The 26890-nt window shown below is 33.9% G+C and overlaps 10 protein-coding genes and 8 pseudogenes across 18 annotated transcripts, besides 3 other annotated features; 12 read left to right on the top strand and 6 right to left on the bottom strand.

Annotated features, from left to right (window-relative positions):
- Window positions 1-8064: part of a mobile genetic element that runs on past the window's edge.
- Window positions 704-1694, top strand: TVAGG3_0491560 (organellar and viral DNA polymerase type B; the record flags this gene model as incomplete). Its single annotated transcript, XM_051236210.1, has 1 exon — window positions 704-1694. A coding segment is annotated over one exon (991 nt), but the record flags the coding sequence as incomplete, so codon positions are not given.
- TVAGG3_0491550 lies at window positions 2018-3018 on the top strand (annotated as a pseudogene). The gene has a single exon. A coding segment is annotated over exon 1 (1001 nt).
- TVAGG3_0491540 (uncharacterized protein) lies at window positions 3429-3992 on the bottom strand (the record flags this gene model as incomplete). The annotated part of the gene is made up of 1 exon (XM_051236209.1): window positions 3429-3992. The coding sequence occupies one exon, from the start codon at window positions 3990-3992 to the stop codon at window positions 3429-3431; it is 564 nt and encodes a 187-aa protein (XP_051094033.1).
- On the bottom strand, window positions 4311-4460 carry TVAGG3_0491530 (uncharacterized protein; the record flags this gene model as incomplete). The annotated part of the gene is made up of 1 exon (XM_051236208.1): window positions 4311-4460. A coding segment is annotated over one exon (150 nt), but the record flags the coding sequence as incomplete, so codon positions are not given.
- On the top strand, window positions 4616-5050 carry TVAGG3_0491520 (uncharacterized protein; the record flags this gene model as incomplete). Its single annotated transcript, XM_051236207.1, has 1 exon — window positions 4616-5050. One exon carries the CDS (start codon window positions 4616-4618, stop codon window positions 5048-5050), a length of 435 nt encoding a protein of 144 aa, XP_051094031.1.
- Window positions 5866-6648, top strand: TVAGG3_0491510 (annotated as a pseudogene). Its single transcript has one exon. A coding segment is annotated over exon 1 (783 nt).
- Window positions 6679-7137, top strand: TVAGG3_0491500 (uncharacterized protein; the record flags this gene model as incomplete). The annotated part of the gene is made up of 1 exon (XM_051236206.1): window positions 6679-7137. The coding sequence occupies one exon, from the start codon at window positions 6679-6681 to the stop codon at window positions 7135-7137; it is 459 nt and encodes a 152-aa protein (XP_051094030.1).
- Window positions 7585-7902, top strand: TVAGG3_0491490 (annotated as a pseudogene). The gene has a single exon. A coding segment is annotated over exon 1 (318 nt).
- Window positions 8065-8589: 525 nt separating the features above from the next.
- Window positions 8590-9056: a mobile genetic element.
- A 3227-nt stretch (window positions 9057-12283) lies between these two features.
- Window positions 12284-26890: a mobile genetic element.
- On the bottom strand, window positions 13180-13740 carry TVAGG3_0491460 (annotated as a pseudogene). Its single transcript has one exon. A coding segment is annotated over exon 1 (561 nt).
- Window positions 15507-16365, top strand: TVAGG3_0491450 (annotated as a pseudogene). Its single transcript has one exon. A coding segment is annotated over exon 1 (859 nt).
- On the top strand, window positions 16478-16758 carry TVAGG3_0491440 (annotated as a pseudogene). Its single transcript has one exon. A coding segment is annotated over exon 1 (281 nt).
- Window positions 18156-19091, top strand: TVAGG3_0491430 (organellar and viral DNA polymerase type B; the record flags this gene model as incomplete). The annotated part of the gene is made up of 1 exon (XM_051236205.1): window positions 18156-19091. One exon carries the CDS (start codon window positions 18156-18158, stop codon window positions 19089-19091), a length of 936 nt encoding a protein of 311 aa, XP_051094029.1.
- On the top strand, window positions 19582-19869 carry TVAGG3_0491420 (organellar and viral DNA polymerase type B; the record flags this gene model as incomplete). Its single annotated transcript, XM_051236204.1, has 1 exon — window positions 19582-19869. A coding segment is annotated over one exon (288 nt), but the record flags the coding sequence as incomplete, so codon positions are not given.
- On the top strand, window positions 20701-21412 carry TVAGG3_0491410 (annotated as a pseudogene). Its single transcript has one exon. A coding segment is annotated over exon 1 (712 nt).
- TVAGG3_0491400 (protein of unknown function, DUF4106 family) lies at window positions 23069-23353 on the bottom strand (the record flags this gene model as incomplete). The annotated part of the gene is made up of 1 exon (XM_051236203.1): window positions 23069-23353. The coding sequence occupies one exon, from the start codon at window positions 23351-23353 to the stop codon at window positions 23069-23071; it is 285 nt and encodes a 94-aa protein (XP_051094027.1).
- TVAGG3_0491390 (uncharacterized protein) lies at window positions 23981-24433 on the top strand (the record flags this gene model as incomplete). The annotated part of the gene is made up of 1 exon (XM_051236202.1): window positions 23981-24433. One exon carries the CDS (start codon window positions 23981-23983, stop codon window positions 24431-24433), a length of 453 nt encoding a protein of 150 aa, XP_051094026.1.
- TVAGG3_0491380 lies at window positions 24907-26005 on the bottom strand (annotated as a pseudogene). Its single transcript has one exon. A coding segment is annotated over exon 1 (1099 nt).
- On the bottom strand, window positions 26172-26564 carry TVAGG3_0491370 (uncharacterized protein; the record flags this gene model as incomplete). Its single annotated transcript, XM_051236201.1, has 1 exon — window positions 26172-26564. The coding sequence occupies one exon, from the start codon at window positions 26562-26564 to the stop codon at window positions 26172-26174; it is 393 nt and encodes a 130-aa protein (XP_051094025.1).

Genomic DNA, 26890 nt, shown 5'->3' with positions numbered 1-26890 from the left:
AAGAGAATAGGAAGAGAAATGTGAAGTCAGGCAATAGACTCATTGACTTTAACATCGAAGCTTTAGATGAACCAAACAGAGACTACTTACACAAACATTTCGGTAAGGTTTTCATGAGACTCTTAGAGAAAATTAAAATAAACTCACAACAGAGATGGATGGTATGTATAAACTTGGTGGAAAGTATGAATGTTCTACGTTAAACCTCAATAATATTGGAACATTACTACATCAGCTCTTGAAGGAGAACTTTATATCAGAGATAGAAGCAAATGCTGCAGGTATTGTTGAAATGCACTATGACTTCTTCTTGACAAACATAAAGAATCTTACGAAATAAAGATGTATGATTTAACAGAATATGAAGGCTTAACGATGTCAGATGTAAAGAAAGGCAAACCAAAAAAGAGACCATATAGAGATGAAAGCACACTGACAAATGACCAGAAAGCCATTTTGGAAGCTCTTAAGCAAACAGGAAACCCAGCACTTATAGAAAGCTTTTGGAAAGATAATGGTGAAAAGAAGTTTTATAAGAAGAGAAGCGGTCAGTTCTGGAAGTATCTTTGCACATTACCTATAAATCTTGAACGCTACCAAATCTTCAATGAATTGAACAAAAGAACTGCACACTTATGACAGAAGACAATTGTTTCGTTTATGCTTGCATTCAGGCTGGAGTAGATGAGAGACTATTGACCACATGAGAGAAGTCATTCGTGTTAGAGACTTTCCTCAAAGTAAAGTACAAGAAATTTCTGACGCAACAGGTATAGCATTTAATGTTACCATTGGTTATTTCAATGACTCAAGACATAATGAAATAAAGAGATACATACCAAAAGAATGTGAAACTGTTAGAACTATTGACTTACTTCTTGTTGAAGACCACTACATGCTAAATGAAAGATTACCAATGACAACATATTTCATTCGCAACTATATAGAAATCTTGAAGGAGTGTGGTGGAATGAACATTGAGAAACAAATGAAGATTTATACAAAGAGAGAAGATAAATATGTAGTTCGTTATGATAGAACAACACCGTTATGGGATGTTATGAAAACATTGTGGGAGTGCAAATATTTCGAACCTATTTCTTATGGAGAACTTTTCACATATACTACTGACTTATATAAACAGAACCTTGCACCATTTAAAGATTTGACATATGCTCCAAAGTATTGTGTACAACTGAAGAAGAAAGCCGAGTCAAAAGAAGTAAATAAAAATAAGTGCAAGTTCATTCCTGAGCACGTTTTCTTTGCTGACTTTGAGTGCAGTACCGATGGCTTTCATAAAGCTTTTAACATATGTTACGACAGTGAAGATGGTTCAGTGAGTGAAAGCATTTGGGGTCAGAACTGTGCAACAGAATTTTTGGAGCGACTTCCTGACAAGAGTTTAATATATTTCCATAACCTCAGTTATGATATAAACTTCATCTTAAGACACATGACAGAAGTGAAAGGAACTCCCATCATTAAAGGTTCACGAACAATGCAAATAACTGGCTTATATAAAGGAAGGGCAATTATTATAAAAGACTCTTACAGTGTTATAAATAAGAAGCTTAAACTATTTCCTGCTATGTTTAACTTACAAACAGGACCGAAAGAAGTATTTCCATACAACTACTACAGCAGTGTTTTGTTAGCAAATGACAACAGAACTGGTGTCATTTCTGAAGCATGTAAGTTTATCCGGGATGCAGATACATTCATGAAAAACATAGATTCCATCAAAGGTTGCAGAATAGATGAGAACCACTTCGACTTAGAAAAGTATAGCACATTTTATTGCAAACAAGATGTAAGAATTTTAAGAGAAGGTTTTGTTAAGTTCCGCAATGACATATTGAAAGAATTTGATTTAAACGTTTATGACTACGTTAGTATTTGTTCAATTGCTAACAAATTATTTGAGAACAGAGTGTACTTCCCGAATGGAAATTTATATGACCTCTCAAATAAACCAAGAGAATTTATTTCACGCTGTATTCAAGGTGGAAGATGTATGTTGTCAGATAACATGAAACAAAAGAGCGAAAAGAAACTCATTGCTGACTTCGACGCTGTTTCATTATATCCATCAGCTATAGCAAGACTTTATACTTTAGAAGGTATTCCAAAGGTTATGAAGAAAGAAATGTTAAGCACAGAGTATCTCATGAGACATTTATTCGATGACGACCAAAAGGAACCCATTGGTGAAAAGTTTATGTCTGGCTTCTTTGTTCTCATTAAGATAACAGAGATTGGAATACATAGACACTTTCCTTTAATAGTTTGTGACCCTGAACTAAATCCAGAACTTAACGTTCCCAGAAGTTCAAACACTTGCTGTTTAATGTATGTTGACCATATAACATTACAAGACCTCATAAAATATCAAGGTGTCAAATGTGAAGTGTTGCAAGGATACTATTACGATGGAAACAGAGATATTAGAATAAGAGATGAAGTAAAGAAGTTGTTTGAGTTAAGGTTAAAGTATAAGAAAGAAGGAAATCCTTTGCAAGAAAATATAAAGCTCATTCTGAACAGTATTTATGGCAAAACTATTCTATCTCCTATTGAGTCAAAAATAACCATAGTAATGACAAAGATGCTATAAGATATGCCATCAGAAACTACAACCATATAGTGAAGTTCGAAGGTTTGGATGGTTCAGATAAAACTATTTTCAAGCTAACGAAAAGCATTTGCAGACACTTTAACTTCTGTCCACTTGGTGTTAACATTCTGTCTATGTCGAAGAGAATAATGTGTGAAGTATTCTGTACTGCTGAGGACTTAGGAATGGACATCTTTTATAGCGATACGGACAGTATGCATCTCTACAATGAAGATATCCCTCGTTTAGCTGAAGAGTTTGAGAAACGTTATGGAAGAGTTCTCATTGGTAAAAACCTTGGTCAATTTCATAGCGACTTTGCAGAAATCACAAAAGATAAACAAAGTTTAGCATACAAGTCAATATTTTGTGGAAAGAAGACTTACATAGACTTACTCACGAATGATTTAAATGAAGTTGCATTTCACTGCAGAATGAAAGGCGTGAAGCAAGATGTTATTGCTTTAACCGCTAATGAAATGTTTCCTGACTCTGTTCAGTGTTTCTATGATGAAGATAAAGGTTTAATGGTTCCGCATTGAAAATTTGACAAAGACTCTGAGTTCAGTTTAATGAAGTTATATAAAGCACTTTATGACGGTCAAGAGATTGATTGACTTATGTAAGTCTGTCAACCTTGCTTTGCTGAAAGTTTAACTTTTCTATTCAGACTAAGACTTCATTCATAAGAAAGCTTAAGTTCTGAGGTCATGAATGAGAAAAATAATGAGGTCATTTATTTTTGTCAGCAGTGAGACCATTCATGATAAAAATAAGCCGCTAGCGGCAAGGGTGAAGCCCATGTGGTCATTTACAATACTGCGATGGTAGAGTTTAAGAGTTGTGCTTCAATGTAGAGACAGTCCTTATGGTCTGGAGGTAAGAACACTGGGCAGTTATGGTCATGAGTGGAGAACATGTCTATCCAAAACTCACGATTGAAGCCAGTTAATTTATAGTATTTAGGGTTAGGAAGTGGTGAAGTTCTTGTATGACCAATGAACTCATTTTCAACTCCCTTACTTAAGTTTGAATATAATATAGCTTGCTTTCTATCCCAAATGCCAGGTGTTACAATCTTTGAAAATTCATTTTTCCTCGGAAGCATTGCATCATAATTGAAAACATTCTTGAAATCATCACTTGGTTCAGAGATTTGAAATCTTATACGTAATGGATTTTCTTTCTTTTTAGCGACTTCATTGAATGGTGAGAATACAATGAATTGACAGTCATGAGTTCCATCTTCATTTTCATTAAATTCATAATGAAAGTCTATAAGTTGTGGCTGACTACCTTCTTCTTTCAGTTGTGCAAGAAACTCACGTAAAGGCTGTAAAGTTTGTACTTCAATGTTGAACTTTTTCTCGAACATCTCATTAAATGAAATCATACATTGTTGCAATGTTGTATCGTCTTTAAAGTATTTGTATATGTGAATGTTTTGGGCGCTTAAAGACTGTTCGTCATTTTCTATCTCGACTTGAAGTATAAAGTCAACCTTTCTGAAAGCACGTGTTATATACATAGATGTTATGCCAATGTACTTCTCTTCATTTATGTTCACAATCCAGTCTGTTGGAAACTTAAACGTTACTCTGTTCCCCTTTATTTTGACGTCAGGGTTTTCACTACTGAACGCAACAGATAAAGGTATTTGTCTATACATTTAATTCGGATAAAAATAAACCATTTACTCTTTCTTTGCTTCAGCTTCTTTAGCTTTTGCTTCAGCTTCTTCTCTAGCTTTTTTCGCCAGTAGTCTTGGGTTCTTTTGTCTTCCAGCAGCTAATGCAGCAAGTTGTTTTTCACTAAGTTTTCTCTTTGGTCTCTCTGGCTTTTGTTCTTTTTTTGTTCCTTCAGTTCGGATAAAATTTGCTCACGAATTTCTTTCTTCAATGCTTCAACATCTATGACCCCTTGGGTCTTGTCCGTAGGGCTTGTCTGAGTCATTTGACTGCAGATAAAAAACAAAATTAAAACTTTAACCGATGTAAAATGAGCTTGTCAAAATCAGAGCGAGAGTCTATTATATTAAATGACGCAAGAGGAATACAACATCCTTTCTATTACGTAAGTCAGAGTAAAGATGGTAAAATATACGTAAGAAAAAGAAAGGTTCCATTAGCGAATGCAGAAAGCGACAACATTAAGGTGTATGGCAAGGGTGAAGTCCACGAAGTCCATGTTAAGCCTTCTATTCAAACTGAAAAGTCAATAGAACCAGAAGAAAAGAAGCCAGATGTACTTTCAATAACGAACCAAGAGCTTATTGCAAAGTTCGTGAATTTCATTGAAAAACAAACCGAGTCAAAGAATCCTGACCCGCCAGTGAAAGAAGTTGAGACAAAAGAGAATGTACAGTTCATTGAAAATGTCAAGAAACAACTTCCACCACGAATGCCAAGAAGAAGAGTGAGAATAATGAAGTAAATAGATATTTTTATCTGAAGTAAATACATGCAGAACGAACAGCTAAACGAATTTACTCCAGCAGAGCATATTCATCAGATTCGCTCATATTTCGATATCATAGACAATGCAGTTCAAATTGGTGACACTAATAGAAAATATTCTGACGCAAAGATTCCATCACAACCTGGAACTGCTAAAGATAACACATGGGTAACATTCAATCTCTCACCTCCTGGTGAAAATATGTTGGACCTTTACAATACATTCATTACGTATAAAATGGAAGGTCAATTTATTGTAGATAAAGAAATTGGTTCAGGTTCCAATAAAACAAACCCACCAGGATTTTGGATTGGTTTCGATGACGCTTTCTATGCAGTTGTTGGATATCAAATCCTTGCAAATGGTCGTATCGTATATTCTCAAGACAACGCAAGAGAAGAAGCATATATAACTTCAAACTCACAAACTACCGAACAAATAAAGAAAGTAGATGTTTTCTCAAAGACTCGACATGAAGATGTATGGAGTCATTCGAGAACATGCAGAACAGGACAAATTGTTAGTGGTCCAATTACAGCAGGAAAATCATTTGATTTTAAGCTTCGTTTAAGAATTCCTGTTAGAAGATTCCTTCCATTAGAAGCTATTCGATTTATTCCAGCTTTTGCAGGAAACATTCAGCTTAAAGTAAAGTTCAGTAGCGACGCTTACAATGCACATCTATATCTGTAAATGATATCATTGCTTTCAATCCAACTCTTAAAGTTGCATTTGCTTCAGATTCAAATCCACCGACAAATAAATTTGTTCCATGGAATGAACCATTCACTATGATAACGAAGGCAGTAGAAGCTAGTGGAACAGTTACTATTACAACTGTAACCCAGCAACTATTTCGAACAAAGATGGATTTTAATGAATGTTTTATTCATCCAAAGTCATTCTCTTTAGACCCTAACATTTATACAGAACTTGTAGAACATTATACAAACGAGGCTTTATGTTTTCCTGTTAAAGTTATGGATTGGATTCCTATGGACGGTTCATTCTCAAAGAATACAGATAGTTCAAGTGCAACTTCTACAGCAGCTTATACGCCTATTAATGTTAAAAGTATTTGGGCACTATTTAGAAAGAAAGACAACTATTATGTTAATTTTGAGAACCCTAAGTTTAAATATCTTCAGCTTTCCATGGGAGCTTATGGAAATATGCCTGCAGAACCCGAAAAATCATATGGACCTGTATTTTATGAAATGGTTGCGAACGCCTGCAATACAAACAATGATATGATAGGATTTAATGAAGATGTTATGAGGTCATTGGTGGATGATGGTAGTGTGGAACATAAATGGGATAGCTATGACAACACACATTTCTTATGTGGTTTTCCAACAGAAGTGGACTTTTGCTTCCAGCAAGGTCAAACATCTACTGCTCCAATAACATACAAATTGTCTGTTAAAGGACCTATTGAACTAGCAACTGAAAATGTACCAAAGCCACTTATTGGATTTATGAGGGATTGTTGCTTTGCCATTCAGGTGCAGTAAGGCATCCCCATAATAAGATTAGATGACTATAACTTAGCTACGGACGACAGTGAGGAATAAAGGATGAACGTTTATTTTTAAAGCTTATAAATGAGTTCTTCATCAAGCTCTCGTGAACCTTCACCATCTATGAAACAAACTTTACCAAACGATTATGGAGCACCTATTGAATATTTCTTACGAGCTGCACAATGGCAAAGAGCAGTCTCACCAAGGTTAGGTGTTCCACCAGCTCCTGTCAAAAATAGCATTTGGTCAAGTCCTTATATAAGATATGGTCTCCCACTAGGTTTGCTAGCTACAGCAGGAGCAGTTATGATGTTGAAAAGAAATAAAGCAAATGTTGTAAATAATACTGAAGTAGCTGAAGTTAAACAAACTCCAACACCTTCGCCAAAACCAACGCCTTCACAAGCAAAACCTTCAATGACTCCTGAACCTATGGAAGTACAAACTCCTGTTCAAAAGTCAACTCCTAAACCGACTCCAACATTTAAACCAGAACCTACTCCTCAAATAAATCGTAAAACTCCTGCGTTTCCTTACTGAAAAAATAACGTTATTTTTATTTAATATTAAAATTTTTATTTGATTGAAATGACAAATAAAGTCACTGAAGCAATGAAACAAAAGTTTTTGGTAGAATACATTAAATCAGGAACTATTCCAGAAGGTTTTTACATTCATACTATGAAGGATGGTAGAGTTCAGTTTAGAAAGATAAAGCAACCATTAGATAGAGAAGGTATATTGAGAAAGATTAAACTTCATGAGGACAACATTGCTGAACTTAAGAAGAAGTTAGAAGAGTTGGAGAAAGGAAGAGAGTTATAAAGCAATGAATTCAACAGGGTGAAAAAAACAGGTGAAAAAACAGGTGAGATCTCACCTCTTCACCTAAATTTATTTTTGTGCTATGTTTTCATACGTGTGAGGGTGGTGATATCATTAATTTTTAAGTTTATTTTTAATTATTTTTATTTTATTTTTATATAAATGACGAAAACTATTGAGATAACAAACTACAACGGTCATGAGTTCAAGAATTTGTTCTTCGTTCCTCGTGAAAATACATTCTATCAGATACGAGGGAGAAAGGTAAAGTTAGTTTGAGTTTATGAAGGAATGAAGAATGGAAAGTTTATACAAGCATACGATACAAACGGTAAACGTGTTTCATTAGCTTTGTCAAAACTTACTAACATTTATTTTGACAGTGATTTTGACCTATATGAAGAAGAAAGTGAGTCAGAAGAATATGAACTGTTGTGTGAAGCACAGCAATGGGAGGAGTTGCAATACTTTTGTAAGTGAGAACGTTTATTTTTTTACAGTAGTGAGGTGAAGTGGTTGGCGGTTTTGTAAATATTTAAGGTTAAGTTAGTGTTGTCGTTTGTGTTGTAAAATATACGTTAACGGTTTTGTAAAGTGTCAAAACCGCTAAGTGGTGTACGGAGACGCGCAGTGCCTCAGTACACGACTTAGCCATACTAACTGTTTTATGGGTTGCTTCCATTTTTTCTGAAATAAATGAATAAATATAATGCTTATAAGTTTTCATATCTTTTATGTTCTTAATAACGAATGGTATAGACCTTTCAACTTCATCTTCCTTCGGTGCTGTTCTTTCATATGAAACATTATTGGTATCTTCAACAATGAAACCACAATCACACAAAATTTTATAGGTTCCAATGGTTTCTTTTGATATTTTATCTAATAAATCAAAAACTTTATCAACACCCGTGCATTTATTTAAATAATAATTTGTGTAAATATCATGATCTTCTTTCTTAATTGTATTAGTTGCATATGTCACGTTTTTAAGAGCTTTTTTGAATTTTTCGGAATCTAAAGGTGGTGAAAGTAGGATACGGGGGTATTTTTCATTATCAATAAATTGTAACTTATGTTTACGAATAAATTTAGTACCTTCATCGGAAAGTGTTTCGTCTATTTCACCATCTAATAAATTTTGTGTTGATTCTGAGACATAATTTTTATATCTTTCTTCATGAGATTTCTGAACTTCTGATTCTGAAGCTGGGATATTCATTAAACCCTCTACTTCATTTTCATTATATTTTTCAACTTCTCTTAATTCCTTAATTTTTTCATCTATTTCATCTCTTATTTTTTCCAGTCTTTCAATTTCATCATATTCATCATCTTTAATCCGTTCTTCATAATATTCAGGAAAAACATCAGGTTCTTTAGGTTTTTCTTCTTTTTTAGATGTGGGATATAAGAAATTTATAACATCATCTTTATTCATTTTTCCATCATAACCAAATTCATTTAAAAACTCGGCAAATTTTTTACAATTTCTTAAATAATATTTATTAACTTCATAACCCGCCTCCTCTAATATACCCTTTATTTCCGCGTTTGTGAATCCTAAATTTTTAACATTGTTAGTTTTGACGCTCATTTCATACAAAATAAAAAATAAATTATTCAAAAATGTAAGACATGAATTTTTCTCATTTATTTTACTCATTTACGGTTTCATTGATTCCATTCAAAAAAAAAAGGCAGTGGGGCTTCCAGGCACTTCGTGCCCTCTAGCCCCGAAGATGTTTAGTATAAATGAAGTTTTTATTCGGAAAATTGTTAGTCTTCTGGTGTGAATTCGGAGGACTCTTCTTGGATAGAGTCCTGTATTTCCTCCTCCTCTTCTTCTTCCTCCATTGCTTCTGGGAAGAAGCCTTCTTCTGGGTCGAAAACATTATATAATGTTTCACTTTTCACAAATTATATATGTTTTCATGCTTTGTCACTTTTCTGTTACTTTTCAGGAAAAAACATTTTTATTATTATATATAAATGAATTTTACAAAACCACCGTTACCGTTCTTTGGAAATAAGAGTAAATGTAAAGATATTATATGAGAGAACTTAAGAAACTACCGAATGGTCTAACATTTGTAGATTTGTTCGGTGGAAGTTTCTATATATCCCATTTGTGCCATACAATATTCCCAGACTCAAAGATTATATGCAATGACTTCGACAACTATATGGACCGTCTCAAACATATACCAGACACAAACAATATATTGAAAGAGTTAAAAGAAAAGATACCTATAGGTAAGATGGAACGTATACCATTAGATAAGAAAATATTTGTGAGAGAGGTTTTGAAAAAAGCAGAATATATAGACTGGGATAGATATCTGCTAGACTATTATATAGTGGTTCTATAAGAGTTCATGACATTGAAACACTTATGTCAAAAGTTTTATATCTTAACTATACAAATGTTTTCAAGAGGACATAGAAAAATATATTGAGGGTATAGAGTTTGTGAGATGTCATTGGGACAGAGTTGTATGAAAAAATAAAGACAAGGAAAATGTTTTCTTTATAGTGGACCCGCCGTTCTATAACACATGGGATTTTCAATACCAAGTAGACTGGACTTTGAGAGACTTTAGAAACTTTTAGACGTTATACATAACCATCCATGCTTTTACTTTACATCCGATAAAAGTGGTTTGGAAACCGTTATGAGATGGTTAAGGACATACATGACTATGGTTTATATATGACAAGATAGAATATGAGAGAGGTCCTATAAACCGGAGAAAGTGTCATAACAAAGAAATTTTATTAGTAAGTAAATGTGGTTTGAAATAGGACTACTTGTTTTAGGTTTTTTCCATTGTGTCATTTATTTATTTGACGTGGCAGAAAAGTACAGAGAATATGAAGATGAACCAATGCCTGCAAATGTTCAGTATATGTACTCGTAAGAGATATTTTTATCTAATATTAAATGGACGCACAGAACTTAGCGAATGCACAGCAACCTGGACAACCAAACCCAGAGAATATTCCAAATGAAGTTAGAATACAAACTGCAATGGCAAAACTATGGTCAAGTGCCAACAGATGTACAAATGCAAACTGCCATGTCAAATGACGCTGCGTTAGGTTTGCCACATGGTATGCAAATATGAGATGAAAGAGTTTTATACAAACCCTGAAGTGGGATATAAACAACTTTATGCAGATGACGCGAACACAGGAGTTGACCCAGAATATGTTTTCTACCAGAGAGAAACAGAATGTATGAGCTCCAGTTAAAGAATGCTATGGAACTCAACAGGAAACGCAAAAGACTAGGCGGACATTAGATTTTTACATATAGTAAAATGGGTTTCTTCAGTAAGATTAGGAAACTTCTTTCGAAATGTTGGAAGAGGTATATGGAATGGAATAAAAACGTAGGAAGAGGAATTTGGAACGGAGTCAAAAATATTGGTAAAAGGGTAGGTCAGTTTGTTGGTATTATACCTAAAGACCCTGAACCAGAAGAACAAGCTCCTGTTATACAACAGCCTGAACCTGCACCACAGTCTAGTTGGCAACCAAATCCAACACCTCAAACCGTATTAAAAAATTATATTTTTACCGTTCGATAGTAGTTGTATATGAAACTAAGTTCTAAGTAAAACGCATGGTATAATGGAATTATTCTTTTTCTTCCATCTGTAGTAAACCATACTTGAAAGTCTGAAATACTTCCACTTGGTGGTTCGTATAACTTTGTAGGTTTTTCGTAAAAGTCATTTGCCAAGCATAAGAAAGAGTTTGAGCGCCAGAAAATGAAGCATGAACAATAATAGCAGCTGGGTCGAAAACATTTTCATATGTTCCATTAGGGTTTTCGACTTCATAAAAGTCTGGGTGTACTGGATATGCTGCAGGCTGATTTAACATCCTCATAAATCTATACCATGCCAAGTTGTTATATTTTGTAGAAATATAAACGTTTTCTCCAAGGTCTTCTATTCTATTGATTTTAACAGTTGCATTTTTCCTGTCATAAATAATATCGAGATGGTACTCTCCCTCGTCAATGTTATACTGTTTTGCATATTCGATATAGATATCGTTTATTTTTCTTGAAAAGCTTGAAGAGTTGTTTCTAAGTTTACAAGCAAACTAACTTGTAAAAGTTTTCCCTGTTCAAATTTCTCATACATACGTTTTCTTTGTTATAGTATCGAACTTCAAAACGACCGTAAATGGGAAACCATGTATGGCTTCTGAAATGAACTTCATTCTACGAAAGCCAATAGCTTTTGTGACAGATGGGTCTCTTAGCCATCTTAATGGGTAGTCAAAACGATAGCCTTCATGCTTTACGGTCTCTGTCTCAAACTTTTGACCGACATTAGTAAAAAGTTCATCTAATGTTTAGTTGTAGCAACTCTTGAATTTTCTTTTCTATTGGAAGCATATTTTATCTAGAATAAAAATGTCGAAAGATATTGCTTCCATAAGAGAAATACAACACAACCGACAACTTATTATGCAAGCTCTAAATAAGAACACAACAAACTTTCAAACTATTCTAAGATATCTGAGTCATTGAAAGAAGGAAACTTAAAACTGACATTAAACCCAATGACAGATGAGTTTCTATTTCAAGACAAGAAGAACCATACTGTCTGTATAAATCCAACAAAAGGAACTTTAAACGAGAAACCTATAAATGAACTTCTTTGAAAACAGATGTTGACAACAAAGCTGACAAAAATATGTAGACGATGCAATAGCAAAAGAAGAAGAAAGAGCTAACAATGCTTATGCAACAAAAGAACATACTCATCCTGAACTAGCAGACAAAACATATGTTGACAATAAAATGTCAAGTGAAGTGACAAGAGCTGAAAACGAATATTCTAAAAAGACTCATATACATTCTATATCTGAAATAACAGACTTACAAGAAACCTTAAACAGTAAAAGTGCCGTTGGACATACACATACCATTGCAAATATTAAAAACTTACAAGAAACCTTAAACAGGAAAAGTGACGTTGGACATACACATTCTATATCTGAAATAACAGACTTAAACGTTAGCCTTGAAAAGAAAGCAGATAAGAACCATACACATACAAGTTTTACAACTGTTGCTATAGAAAGTATTGAAGGAACGGTTGAAGAAACTGGTGGGGATGCATTATATTGTAAACCTCCTAACTTTCCACAAGGTTTAACATCGGATGACGACATAACGACGATGAGAAACATTAGATGTAAAGATGTTTATGTCATGAAGGATGAACATAATATTAAATTCACTGCTCAAGATTTATATGACAAGAAAGCAGACAAAACAGAGCTTCAAACATTAAAGACAGAAATACTTCAAACATTATATCCTATAGGCTCTATTTATACGTCAATGAACTCTACCAGACCAGAAGTAGTACTTGGTTTTGGAACTTGGACTCAAATAGTCGACAGGTTTTTGTATTGTGCAAACTCTTCAAAGGAAACAGGTGGAAGTAAAACGATTTCAGGTGAAAATTTACCTGCACACAGTCACTACATAGATTTAAGTACATCTCAAGCAGGTTGGCATAAGCATAGATATTGGGATTGGTCAGCAATGATAAAAGGTAAAGGATATGATGTTAAAGACAACGTTAAGTTTGCTATAAATTGTTACTGGAGTAACACTGAGGGAGGAGGAAACCATACACATCACGTTTCAGGATATACGCAAACAACGGGACAAAGTAAAGAATACATGCCACCTTACATGACAGTTTACGCATGGTATAGAAATGCTTAGTCGTCATTTTCAACTTCTTTAGCATATTCGTCAGGAGTTGTCTTATATTTGTTAGGAACTGTCTTTGAAAGTATACCACTTGAACTTTGACAAGTTTGAAACGAGGTCTGACAATAGTAGTTTTATCTTCTGCTTGCAGTGTGTACATTTTGCCATGTTTGCCTAAAACTTCATAATATTCTTGTATACTTTCTTCTATTTTTACGAACACGAATGTGAGTACCTGTCGGGTTCCCATTGTTGTCATAGTCAATAGTATTTTCATATGGGTCGCGTTTAGGTATTTCTATTTTTACTTTGTCACCTTTCTGAAGTTTGAAGCCCGGCATTCTTTCTTGTTTGTCTCTTTTGACTAAATTATTAAATATATAGTCTTTCTCTAAGTCAGGGTTGTTTTTCATTTCTTCGGGGGAGTGGTTTCCCAAACCTTTTTGTTTACGGCTATTGTAAATATTTAAAACTTGTCTCATCTTTGCCATGGAGAAGTGTCTATATTTGTCGTCATATGACATTTCATTTGCTTCACCACCTTGTGGTTGGTTTAAGTCTCTTAACATTTTATACAACCGTCAATGACACCAAGAGCAGAATGGTTTTGGTCGACAATGAAATATTGGTTTACATTTTTTGAACGCAGATAGTTTTTTACATCATCTGATTTGAAAGAACTTTCACAGTCAGATGTCAGTTTTGTTGGATGGTATTTGTCAACGAATATTGTCAAAGCTGCTAAGATATCTAAAATATTTTTGGACCATAATGGTATGGCTTCACAGTATCTTGTGTTTTGACCGACAAATATTAGCCAGTATGGTGGTCCATCTGTTCTAACTCTCGGAATGTTTTCCAAGATATCCATAAACCAAGCATTTGGTGTTGAACTAAAGATTTTTTACCATGAGTGCTTTCTTTGTCGCTTTAGAAACATAGGGGTCCTTGTTTGGATTCGTCATTTTTTATCCTATAAGAAATGGGTTTATTTGGCGCATTAGCAGGAGTTGCATCCAGATTTTTTGCCCGCAGTGGGAACAATAGCCAGAGGTGTATTTGGAGTTGGAAGGAAGATTTTGAGTACATTAGGTATACTTAAAGAGAAAGCACAACCTATTATACAAACTGTACAGAAAGGTTGGGATGTAGCACGAGATGCAACAAATCTTATTCCAAATCCTGAAACAAGAGGAAAAGTTCAAGGATGGATGGACAATGTAGGAAGACAAGCAGGAAACTATTATAACAAAGCAAATGACTACTATAACCAAGCAGGACACTATATGGACCAAGGTGAAAGATTCTTTAACAGAGGATATAACCATGCACAACAATGGGTAAACAATAACCAACCTCAACCGCCTCAAACGTGGGGAATGTAAAGTTTTTTACTGAGATGAAATGAACAATACAGCATTGAGACAAATGGGTTCAAGATGGATTTGTCGGCTTCCAGCAGTTACACAACGTGTTTGTCAAGTTCTTCCTATACCTCAGGAAGTTTTAGACCGACTTAAAAAACAACAACAACCAGTTGAAAACAAACCAAACTAAAATTTTTTACTGAGATGAAATGACCGAAGAAGTTGAAACGGTAGATTTGACACCACAAACAAAAAGTTCAGAACCATTGTCAAAACCTGTCAAAGAACTTACAGATGAAGAGAAAAATTCAATAATAGAAAGTGCCAGGTCTGGAAATACAAACCCTAACTATAAAGTCACTTTTCATAGAAATGGAACGGCTAGTATCTCAAAAAAGAAACAGACTCTCACAAATAAAATATTGAAGTCTGAAGGAGCTTTCGAGACAACAGATGGAAAAGTTTACTTCACTGACCAACAGTTCATTATAGAACATCTCATTGACTTAGAGTCGAAATATTCTAAACTTTACAACAAACACAAAAAGTTGAAAGGAAAACAAAAACAAATGGCATATGATATTTATGAAGATGTTGACGACACAACTGTTCCTGCAAGTGAAGTAAAGTCAGAGAAACCGAAAAGTGACGAAAAACCGATAGAAGAAGAAAAACCAAAAACTGAAGATAAACCAAAACCAAAGTTTAGTTTGGAAACTAAACCAAGTCAACCTTCATTAGCTGGTATGGGTTGGCGTCAAAGACTTATGGCAGCAGGCGGTTATGTAAAGTAAAGAAAAAATATTTTTTTATTTTTATAAAAATGCCCCCATATAGAATGGATAGAAAATCTGCTAGAATAAAAGCAGAGTCTGCTAGAATAAAAGCAGAGTTGGGAAACTTGTTTGTTAGATGAGAAATATGAAATGGCATACCATTTTAAAACAATATATTTTTACATATATTAAATGCTTCAGGCTGAAAAACAAAGAACAAAAGTAGCAGATACAAAACCGTTAGACTATATCTTTACAAATGCTGGTAGGACTATTTCAGATGAAGAAATTTCATCCCGAGTATACAGGTTTGACTATCCAATTCGTTGGCTTCAAAGTCCTTCAGATGCAAAGGCAATAGGATTTAGAAGAGTTTTGTTTTCAAATAGAACTAACGCATTTATGTTCGCAGTATTTTCATGGGCAGTATAAAGGTTCTGATGGTCTAATAGACAAATTTGACGAAATGAGAATCTTTACAGTTCGTTCAGACGAAAGTCTTGAGAAAACTCTAAATGACTTTCAAACTCAAATGAACAAATATTATTGGGAATTTCAAGAAAAATACGACTCTTTACTAAATGGAACATACTATCTGAAACTAGAATATGACAAGATGAACTCCACCGTTTCATTTCAAAAGATTGAAATTAACCCTCCAAGAGATACAGAGTTTTTATTTTGGAAAGTAGACAAACGTTCTTGGGCACAATTTCTTCGGTTACTAAACCAGAACGAACCATTACCACCAGATGGTCCATTTCAATTTATACTTCCACCAGCAGATTTGACAGTTTATAGAAACGTGTTTGACCCTCAAAATGTTATGTGTCATGCAAGTTTCAGTTCAAGCAACAATAGTTTTCTATGTATTGGTAAGGACTTTTATGACTTTGCTTCTAAATTCTACGAACCACCTAGTAACAGTTTCTCTGACTTTCAAGTTTGGTTCACAACAAATGGTGTGCAACATATTATTCCATTGTACTATGACTTTTATCTCGAATTGTCTTTCATATATAACTACGGAAAAGTGCTGAAAAAGTATTGAATGTGAAGATATTAGAAAATAACATTTTTTCTAACATCGTAGAAAACTCATGAAAACAATTTATTTTTGACACTTTCACAAAAAACATAAAAAAGTGAAGTTAAACGTTAAGGTTTACTGAACTGGTTGGATGTCGCCTTCACAGGTTATGTAGAATTTCCACCTCAAGGTTACTACCCACCACAAGGCTTCCCGAACTACCCTCCTCTGCCTATGCCTTACTTCCCCAACCCTTGGATGTTCCAGCAAGCTCCACCCCAGCAATTCCAATCTCAGTCCAAATCGAAGAGAGACCAAGAGTTCGAAGAAGGTCTGAACCGTTTACGCAAAGAGTATGCCACAGCTCCAATTGAGAGAAAGTTGTTCCCGGACCAAAAATATAATTTAGGGTAGAAGGTTAGATCTCACCTGTTTTTTCACCTCTTTTTTCACCCTCTTGAATTTTCATGACTTCTTCGTAAATGTTTTGTCAAGACTTCTTCGTAAATGTTTTGTCATGACTTCTTCGTAAATGTTTTGTCATGACTTCTTCGTAAATGTTTTGTCAAGACTTCTTCGTAAATGTTTTGTCATGACTTCTTCGTAAATGTTTTGTCATGACTTCTTCGTAAATGTTTTGTCATGACTTCTTCGTAAATGTTTTGTCATGACTTCTTCGTAAATGTTTTGTCAAGACTTCTTCGTAATGAGTGTAAAGGACCCAAAAATATAATTTAGGTGAAGAGGTTAGATCTCACCTGTTTTTTCACCTCTTTTTTCACCCTCATGAATTTTCATGAATTTCCTTAAGATAGAAAAAATAAAGTTAGTTTTATTTTGTATTTTTTTGTATGTAAGATATGATTTCAGGGATTTTTTTGACGAAGTGTCAACCTTCACTTCGTCAAAAAATAACAGTTATCTAATGAAAAAGTGTCATTTTTTTGTATTTTTTGTATGTAAGATATGATTTCAGGGATTTTTTTGACGAAGTGTCAACCTTCACTTCGTCAAAAAATAACAGTTATCTAATGAAAAAGTGTCATTTTTTTTGTATTTGACGAGAATGTCGGGTAAATGTTTTGTCAAGACTTCTTCGTAAATGTTTTGTCAAGACTTCTTCGTATATGTTTTGTCATGACTTCATCGTACATGTTTTGTCAAGACTTCTTCATCGTAATGAGCGTAAATGTTTTGTGAAGAATATAGCAACAGTCTGAATTCAGACGGTTGCTTTTTATACAAAATTCATGCAGGAAATTCTTGAGTTTTGGTTGAAAGAATACGGTGGAGCCAAAAGTGGCTCGACCTCAAAACAAGCATTTTATGAGCTTACTAAGGGTGTTATGAATGAATTCAAATGTATTTACATACATCCTGACCTCGTTCATTTTGTTGCTGAATTCAGCAAAAATAATGTTTAGGTGAAGAGGTGAGATCTCACCTGTTTTTTCACCTGCTTTTTCACCCTCTTGAATTTTCATGACTTCTTCGTAAATGTTTTGTCATGATTTCATCGTAAATGTTTTGTCAAAACTTCTTCATCGTAATGAGCGTACATGTTTTGTCATGATTTCTTCATCGTAATGAGCGTACCTGTTTTGTCATGATTTCATCGTAAATGTTTTGTCAAGACTTCTTCATCGTAATGAGCGTAAAGGACCCAAAAATAAAGTTTAGGTGAAGAGGTGAGATCTCACCTGTTTTTTCACCTCTTTTTTCACCTCATGAATTTTCATGAATTTTCCCGAAATAAAAAATAAAGTTAGTTTTATTTTTTTTTATTTTTTTATTTTGTATAAAAAAATAAAATGTCAACAATCGGCACAACAACAATTCAAACAACAGCACCAAACTCTTTAGTCATGAATCCTACGTCAATGTTAGTAGAGATGAAAAGCTTCATTCCTTCTTCATATACTTTTGAAACAGAAATCCAGAAGATAAAGCAAGAACTTTTAACACGTAATTTAGACTGTAGTGCGAAAGATGAAACAAATGAACAGTATCTTTATGAAATGCAGGACATTATTGACCATTTACCCAAATTGCCTGAAATCCAACAACAAAAACTCACTATTCCTGAATTCGACGAAATAGAAGTCAAAGCAACTGACTCAGTAGAAATAAAGAAGTTCATACGAAAGGTAAACTATGAGTTTCTAGGATTTCATTGCAACCATAAGGTTATGGACAAAGATTGCGACATGGTATATAAGAATGTTTCTGACATATATAAATCTGAAGAATTTAAGACCTACGACAACTTTGTTTCGTTAGTTGCTGAATGTGTATGGCAGATAAGAGATGAAGATAGAAGAGGTAAAGTATGGAACAAACAAATAAGACCCGCTATGTTTGAGATGAAGAGAGCAATTGACGCTTTAGTTGTTTTAGCTGGTTTTATTTCAATGTATAACGCAAAAATGAACCCGCAATGTTCTAAATGTAAAGCAGCAATGAGGAAATATAACTACTCCGTCAAAGAGATAGAACGTATGAGAAACGACTATGCAGACTTAAAGAAAGAAGCAGAAAAACCAGCAGAAGATAAAATGGACATGTTAGAATTTCTGAACAAAAACTATCCAACAGCAGAAGATTTCCTTCTATCTGACGTCAAGAAGAAATATAAAGAAACTTTCGGTATCGTTAAAACTTTTGACATACTGACAGAAGAAATAGAAGCTACGAAACTGTTTAGGATTTCAAATATACATCGTACAATTCATGTAAAACGGTTGTGAAAAAAAGAGGTGAGAAAACAGGTGAGAAAACAGGTGAGATCTCACCTCTTCACCTAAACATTATTTTTGCTGAAAAATGACCAAATTTCATGAATTTCCTTAAGACAGAAAAAATAAAGTTAGTTTTATTTTTATTTATTTTTTTATTTTGTATGTAAGAACAGAAATGACAAACATTGAGTTTGAAACAGTTAAAAAGATAGACAATGACACCAAATTGGTTAGAATAGGTGATTTAAACGTAAGATACTCAAAGAAATACAACAAATATTCTTTGTCAGACATTATATCTCCATTTGGAAAGAAACCGAAGGACTGGGTTAGAAATGCTTCTACTCAGAAAATTTTGACAAGAAATCCTGAGCTTATAATATCGGTAAGATTCTATGGAACTACAGCATATCTCATTGACAAAAGTCTTATACCAATAGTTTTGTTATGGTTAGACCTAGTTGTTGGATATAACTTCATAACATATGGTTCATTCGATACGGAACGGTGCAGTGAAGGCTTACTTTACATCGTTCAGAAACCGAAGGACTTCAATACAAAGAGATATAAGATAGGAAGAACATATAATATAACTCAAAGATATGACAGTACAGTCAATAGAGTCAAGGTTGTGTTCGTTAATGATATGAGAGCTGCAGAAACAGAACTACTTGAAAAGTTTGAGAAAATGTATGGTGCTCCCATAAAAGGTAAAGAAACGTTTGAAGTAGATGAGATAGATAAAGCTATAAAATTATTTGACGAAGTTGCTGAAAAATACATGTAAAGCGTTTATTTTTGGTCTTTTGTGAAAGTCAGAAAATAAAGTTAGTGTCATTTTTTTGTATTTTTTTGTATGTAAGATATGATTTCAGGGATTTTTTGACGAAGTGTCAACCTTCACTTCGTCAAAAAATAACAGTTATCTAATGAAAAAGTGTCATTTTTTGTATTTTTTTGTATGTAAGATATGATTTCAGGGATTTTTTTGACGAAGTGTCAACCTTCACTTCGTCAAAAAATAACAGTTATCTAATGAAAAAGTGTTATTTTTTTTGTATTTTTTTGTATGTAAGATATGATTTCAGGGATTTTTTTGACGAAGTGTCAACCTTCACTTCGTGTCATAATGTAAAAATAACGCTTACCATGTAAAACGGTTGTGAAAAAAAAAGAGGTGAAAAATTAGGTGAGAAAACAGGTGAGATCTCACCTCTTCACCTAAACATTATTTTTGCTGAAAAATGACCAAATTTCATGAATTTCCTCATATGCTTGCTTCCCTCGGAAAACCGAGAGAAGAGATTCCGTACGAAAACAGTGAAGAACAGCGAGTAGGTAAAAAACCTTAGTCGCCAAAACTCTATGAAAACAGTGAAGAACAGCGAGTACGTAAAAAAACGTAGTCGCCAAAACTCTATGAAAATCATGAATTTCCTTAAGATAGAAAAAATAACGCTAATTTTTTATAAAATATTTTTTTATTTTGTATGTAAAGACAGATATGTCAACAACAGAGAACACAACAACAGTTATAGTCCATGAAGCTATAAATGAAGAATACGAGTACATACAGTTTAACAAACAACTCCGTCTCATTCGTTCGGTCAAAGACGATATGTACCAGATGCAAAGTATTTTGACAGCATGTTTTGCTCCAGATACTAAGCTTCCTAAAGACTGGTTTAGGAACCAAAGCACACAAGAACTTTTGAGCGAAGCACAGCGAGACCGACTTTTTTCTGGGTCGCCAAAACTCTATGAAAATCGTGAAAAATTGCCAAACGGTTTGAGAGGATATTATGTACATAGACTTCTTGTAAATGCTGTTGCAATGTGGGCTTCGCCTCGTTATGCTTGGTATATTTACAGACTTCTTGACGAAATTCATAGACAAGAACGTGAAGAGATGGAAAACAAGCTTGAAGCAAAAGATGAAGTCATTGAAGCAAAAGACAAAAGCATTCAGAAAAGAATACCACGTTCGGTACCAAAAGGAAAGGAAAAAGAACTATAAGTATATGATTTATACTGAAGAGATGGAAAATGAAGAAGATAAAGATATGGTTATGTTGCATTTAGTCAGAAGAAACAACAAAAGCTTTTACGACCTTGCTAAGATTTACAAATCTGACAGAAATTGGTTCTATCGCGAAAACTTACCGATTTCAATGACACCGAATGAAGATGTGAAACAAATAGTTCAAGATACGTTACCTCAAACACACTATGATATTAAAGGTTGTACAATACTTACCTTCAAAGAAGACTTACCGCTACTGAAAGAAAAAATAACAGAGTATTTTGACAACTTCAAACAAGTAGAGTAAATTGCACTCTTTATTTTTACGCTTGACTTCAGATGGCTCAAGTAGCTCAATTAGGTAAATTGCCTCGTCAAATCCTTCTGGCATTCCGAGTCCTTCCATCCGACAGGAAAAATTTTTCCTTCCGACAGGAAAAAATTTTCATTCCGACAGGAAGAACTCTTCCATCCGACAGGAAAAAATTTTCCTTCCGACAGGAAGAACTCTTCCATCCGACAGGAAAAAATTTTCCTTCCGACAGGAAAAATTTTTCCATCCGACAGGAAAAATTTTTCCAGTTGTCCGTCCGTAAACCATTCAAATTTTCGAAAATTGAGAACTTTTTGGTCGAACTTCAGAAAAAAATTTTTCCATCCGACAGGAAAAATTTTTCCATCCGACAGGAAAAAATTTTCCTTCCGACAGGAAGAACTCTTCCATCCGACAGGAAAAATTTTTCCATCCGACAGGAAGAACTCTTCCATCCGACAGGAAAAAATTTTCCTTCCGACAGGAAAAATTTTTCCATCCGACAGGAAAAATTTTTCCAGTTGTCCGTCCGTAAACCATTCAAATTTTCGAAAATTGAGAACTTTTTGGTCGAACTTCAGAAAAAATTTTCCATCCGACAGGAAAAATTTTTCCATCCGACAGGAAAAAATTTTCCTTCCGACAGGAAGAACTCTTCCATCCGACAGGAAAAATTTTTCCATCCGACAGGACACAAACGGATGACTGACGTTCCTCTTCCTGAATGCCTTCCAAAGCCAGAAGAACCGAAAGCTGCAGAACCACAACAGACTTACTTACTAAGACTAAACACTTTATTTTTACGCTTGACTTTTTACAATTTGAATTTTGTTGCTGAATTCAGTAAAAATATAATTTAGGGTAGAAGGTGAGATCTCACCTGTTTTTTCACCTCTTTTTTCACCTCTTGAATTTTCATGAATTTTCCCGAAATAAAAAATAAAGTTAGTTTTATTTTTTTTTATTTTTTTATTTTTTTTAGAATTTCTGAACAAAAACTATCCAACAGCAGAAGATTTCCTTCTATCTGACGTCAAGAAGAAGTATAAAGAAACTTTCGGTATCGTTAAAACATTCGATGTACTAAAAGAAGAAATAGAAGCTACGAAACTGTTTAGAGTCTCACGAATTCATAACGTTTACCATGTAAAACGCTTATAAAATAACTGGGGTAGAAAAGAGGTGAGAAAACAGGTTAGATCTAACCATCTACCCTAAAATATATTTTTGCTGAATTCCGTATGAAAATTCTGAGTAAAATAATTTTAGGGCATGTGTCAAACCGTTGAGTTTTCACAAAATTTAAAAAATAACGTTTACCATGTAAAACGCTTATAAAATAACAGGTGAGAAAACAGGTGAGAAAACAGGTGAGATCTCACCTCTTCACCTAAACATTATTTTTGCTGAATTCAGCAACAAAATTCTTGATTTCAGGGATTTTTTTGACGAAGTGCAAACGTTCACTTCGTCAAAAAATGGCATATGCTTGCTTCCCTCGGAAAACCGAGAGAAGAGATTCCGTATGAAAACAGTGAAGAACAGCGAGTAAGTAAAAAACCCCAGTCGCCAAAACTCTATGAAAATCGTGAAAAATAACAGAGTATTTTGACAACTTCAAACAAGTAGGGTAGATGAACCATTTATTTTTCAAGCTTGACTTTTTACAATTTGAACTTTGTTTGCGTAGATATGAATTCTGAAAGAAGTATGAGGGTCTTGTATGACTTTATACTTCTCCCATAGTTCATGTCTGTCAAACTTACCTGCCATGGACTCTTTCATAAGTTCCATGAAATCGTCTTCGGACAATCCGGGGAAAAGTACAATGTCAGTAAGTATTCTCTTTACATCCTTACTTAAACTCTTTGCTGTCTGTACACAAATGACAACTGAGATGTTAAAGTGTCTGAGCTTCTTAAGAATTCGACACATATCTTGTTCTCTATTCTTAAGCAAAGGATGAGAAGCAAAGTCATCTAAGATAAGAAGACACCTATGAGGGTATGTCTTCCAATCGTAAGATTGCAATTTCTTCGAAATGTATTCTATCTCTTTCTGTTTGTTTCTGAAGTGTTTCTTCTCTAATATTCTCTGCATTTCCTCATTTGGGTCTTTCAACTTAGAATTTATATACTCATTTATAGCATTATACTTCAAAACTCTTCTTTGGTACTTCTTTATCCAATCTAACAACTCAGAGTCTTTTATACATACTAACTTAGACTTCTTTATAATATCTTTGAACGAATTGACGGTTTGGTCAAATTGACCAGAAGTACTACAAATGACTACTAACTCATAGAATGGGTTCTTCTCATCTAGTTCTTGTTGTTGTGCAGCCATTTTAAGATAAGTGAAAGTCTTACCCGACCCAGGTGGTGCAATTAGACCTGTTATACCATTCTGAGCAAATAAAAACTTGTCATGTATGGGTTTTATCTGAGCATTTTCTAACTTCACCTTGTTCTTGTTTAAAACATTCTCAAATTTCTTGTCAATGTCAGCAAACTTTTTTTCTAACATATTTTTAGAAAAATTAAAATTTTTATCTTTTAGAAAATGTCTAGCGATTTCGCTATCTATATTCGAGACAAGCTTTTCGACAGCAAAACATCTGTCGACCATAAAATCTTACATAGTGTAAACAAGAAAGGGGAATTTGTTCTAAAGTTCTGTTTCTGGGAATATGACAAGAACCATAAAACATTAAGCAGAGCAGTCTTAAAATTTGTCAATGACAGACTTGTTGACAGAGATGACGCCGATTGGAAAGATGAAGTCCAACAAAAGTTCTTAGAATGCAAAGAAGACACATGCGCTGTTCTTGAAGATGAAATAGAAAACAGAATAGAAGAGCTATTAAAGGACAAAGAACTTTTACATAAATATGGTTGCGCCAAATTTGACGTCTCACCACCAGAAAAGAAGAAGAAAGAAAAGAAAGAAAAGAAAGTAGAAGAAGAGAAGAAAGAACCTGAACCAGTTCCAGAGAAAAAGAAATTTGACATGTAAAAATAAAATTTTATTTTTAGAACATTTCTGGTCAATGTCAATGTTCTCTTCCTCTTTAGGAGCAAACACTGGCTTAGACTCTAAAATCTTTTTACCCAATTTACCTTGAACTTCAACTATCTTAGACTCATAATATTCATAGTCGTCTGCTTTCTTTGGTTCATAAGGTATAACAAGTTTGTATGCTTTGCCTTCTTTAAGGTTTGAAAACCTTCTGTCAAAACTTTCTTTGACTGCTAACAAACCTTCTATGTCTAAGTCTTCAAATTTCGCACCATTTTTAGTCACAATAGCAAACTTAACTGTTCGATGTTCCAAACTTTGCTGAATGAAGACTTTTCAAAATGGTAGAAGTAAACATTCAAATATGTGAATGGGTCTAGTTTCTTCTTTAAGTCCTGACATGTACTTGTTTACTGAGATGAATTTTGCCATCTTTTTTCTATCGGATAAAAAAATATTTTTTTTAAAATTTACTCATAAAAATTTTTCTTTGTATATACACCTTTCTGTACGTCTAAAAGACTTTTGACATTTGCCAAGAATGTTCGTTTAGACGCTGTCATATACATATTCTTGACAATTTGTTATACGAATCGTACAATGACCTTTCATCTAATGACACAAAGTCAGTTTCATCTATGAACAGTTCATATACACTCTTGTTTGCTTCTAAACAATGTTTGTCTCTCTTCGGTATGTGGAATTTGTCTTGGATTGAACTTTGAAATATCTAATGTCATAAAATATGAGAACAAGTGGTTGTAAAAGTCAGATGTCAAAGTTTCTGCTAAGTCGTCAAAATATTCTGTATCTTGCATATGAGAATCTGACGTTCTGACAACTACATATCTTCTGTCAGAACTTTCTAACTTCATCGGAACAGCATTGTTTGAAACCATAATGAAGTTTGCAACATTTTCACAAACTCTTTGGTCTTTATACTTTCTTTCAACAACTCCAACTTTGTCTGTTATAAGACTCTTCAAAGCATCTTGAGTTCAAAACTTTTGTTGTATCTATACTTTGAAGTTCATTGCAAACTATAAGTTTCATATTCTCTATTGAGGAGTTAAACTTGCCACAGATGTTTTCTAAGTTTGTCATATTCGGATTCGAATAGCCCTCTAACAGTTTGCATAAGATATCTGTAAAGAATGTGTTCTTACCAGTTCCTTGTTTTCCAATTATAATGAGAGCAGTTTCATTTTTAGCACTTGGATGTTGTAAGATGTTTGCAAACCAACATAAGATAATACTCATAAACCTTTTCGTTTCCATTGCATATAATTTCTTTGAACATGGTCTAACCAAGCTTCTATAATATTTTCTTTCCATTCTACTTGTTCGTATTTATATCCAGTGAAGATAGAATAGAAGTTTGGAGAAGGTGTATAGAACTTTATACCTCGAACTGAAAAATCTTCAAGTTTTGACAATAAGATATCCCAAGCATCTAACATCTTCATGCCAAACTTGTACGACTTTTATTTTCTTAAGTTTCTGTCTACATTCTTGTTCTGAAACTATTGTTGCTTTAGGTTTGTTAAAGACTACATCCCATTCTTTCATAACATAACATTCTGGGGCAGAGTCGACATAAATGACTAAACGTTTCAAATTCTCGACTGCTTTGTTATAGTCTCGAAATGGACACATATTTCTGAATGCTTGGAAGTCATAAAAATCTGAAACATCTATTCTGTACATTTTTATAAAAATAAAAAAAAATATTTTTTTATTCTTGACTTTGTTGTTGCATTTGTTGCATTTGTTGTTCTTGAGCTATTTGTTGTTGAAGTTGTTCTTGTAATACAATACTTTCACCAGTTGCATCTTCCAATTCGAAACTTTCTGCCGTCATTGACAAATACATAGGACATAAAAGTTTTACAGGAACAAAGTTTGCGTCAACTAATGTCAACGTTATACTTGCCAAAGTGTTTGAGTTCACTAAGGTTGAAAATTCTGCATTCGAATGAACAATAGGCAAACCAGCAGAGAAAGTATTGTTTATACGCATAAGTATCTTTTGGTCATAATAGTTTCTGTCGACATTCGAATAACACTTTGAACCTAAGTTTGAAACAATATATAAGATTGGTGTGCTTAATGTCAATGGAATAGACATTCCTTGTATGACACCTTTTCCTGTTATAGGAAATTGTTGGTAGTAAAAACCAGAAATAAGTTTTTGTAATTATAGCTCATATCGTTTATAGTAAACTCAGTCGGACATCCAAACATAATGAAACCTGCTCTAGTTGCAGCACATGTTACACCCGTCCTTAAAGTATTAAATAAGTCAACAAAACCTGTTGGTGGTATTCTGAGTAATATCTTCAAAGGAGTATTTTTTTACCATTCACAACAATAAAGTCTTCTGGTGTCAAAAGAGCAAAACAGGCTTTAGTCGTCATTGTGTTTAAGGTTAGTTTACAATACCGTCCTTGAGGA

The sequence above is a fragment of the Trichomonas vaginalis genome, chromosome II (genome assembly GCF_026262505.1).
Source record: "Trichomonas vaginalis G3 chromosome II, whole genome shotgun sequence".
NCBI classification, from domain to species: Eukaryota; Parabasalia; order Trichomonadida; family Trichomonadidae; genus Trichomonas; species Trichomonas vaginalis.
The sequence above is the reverse complement of the archived record's forward strand: the minus strand, read 5'-3'. Positions and strand labels throughout refer to the sequence as shown.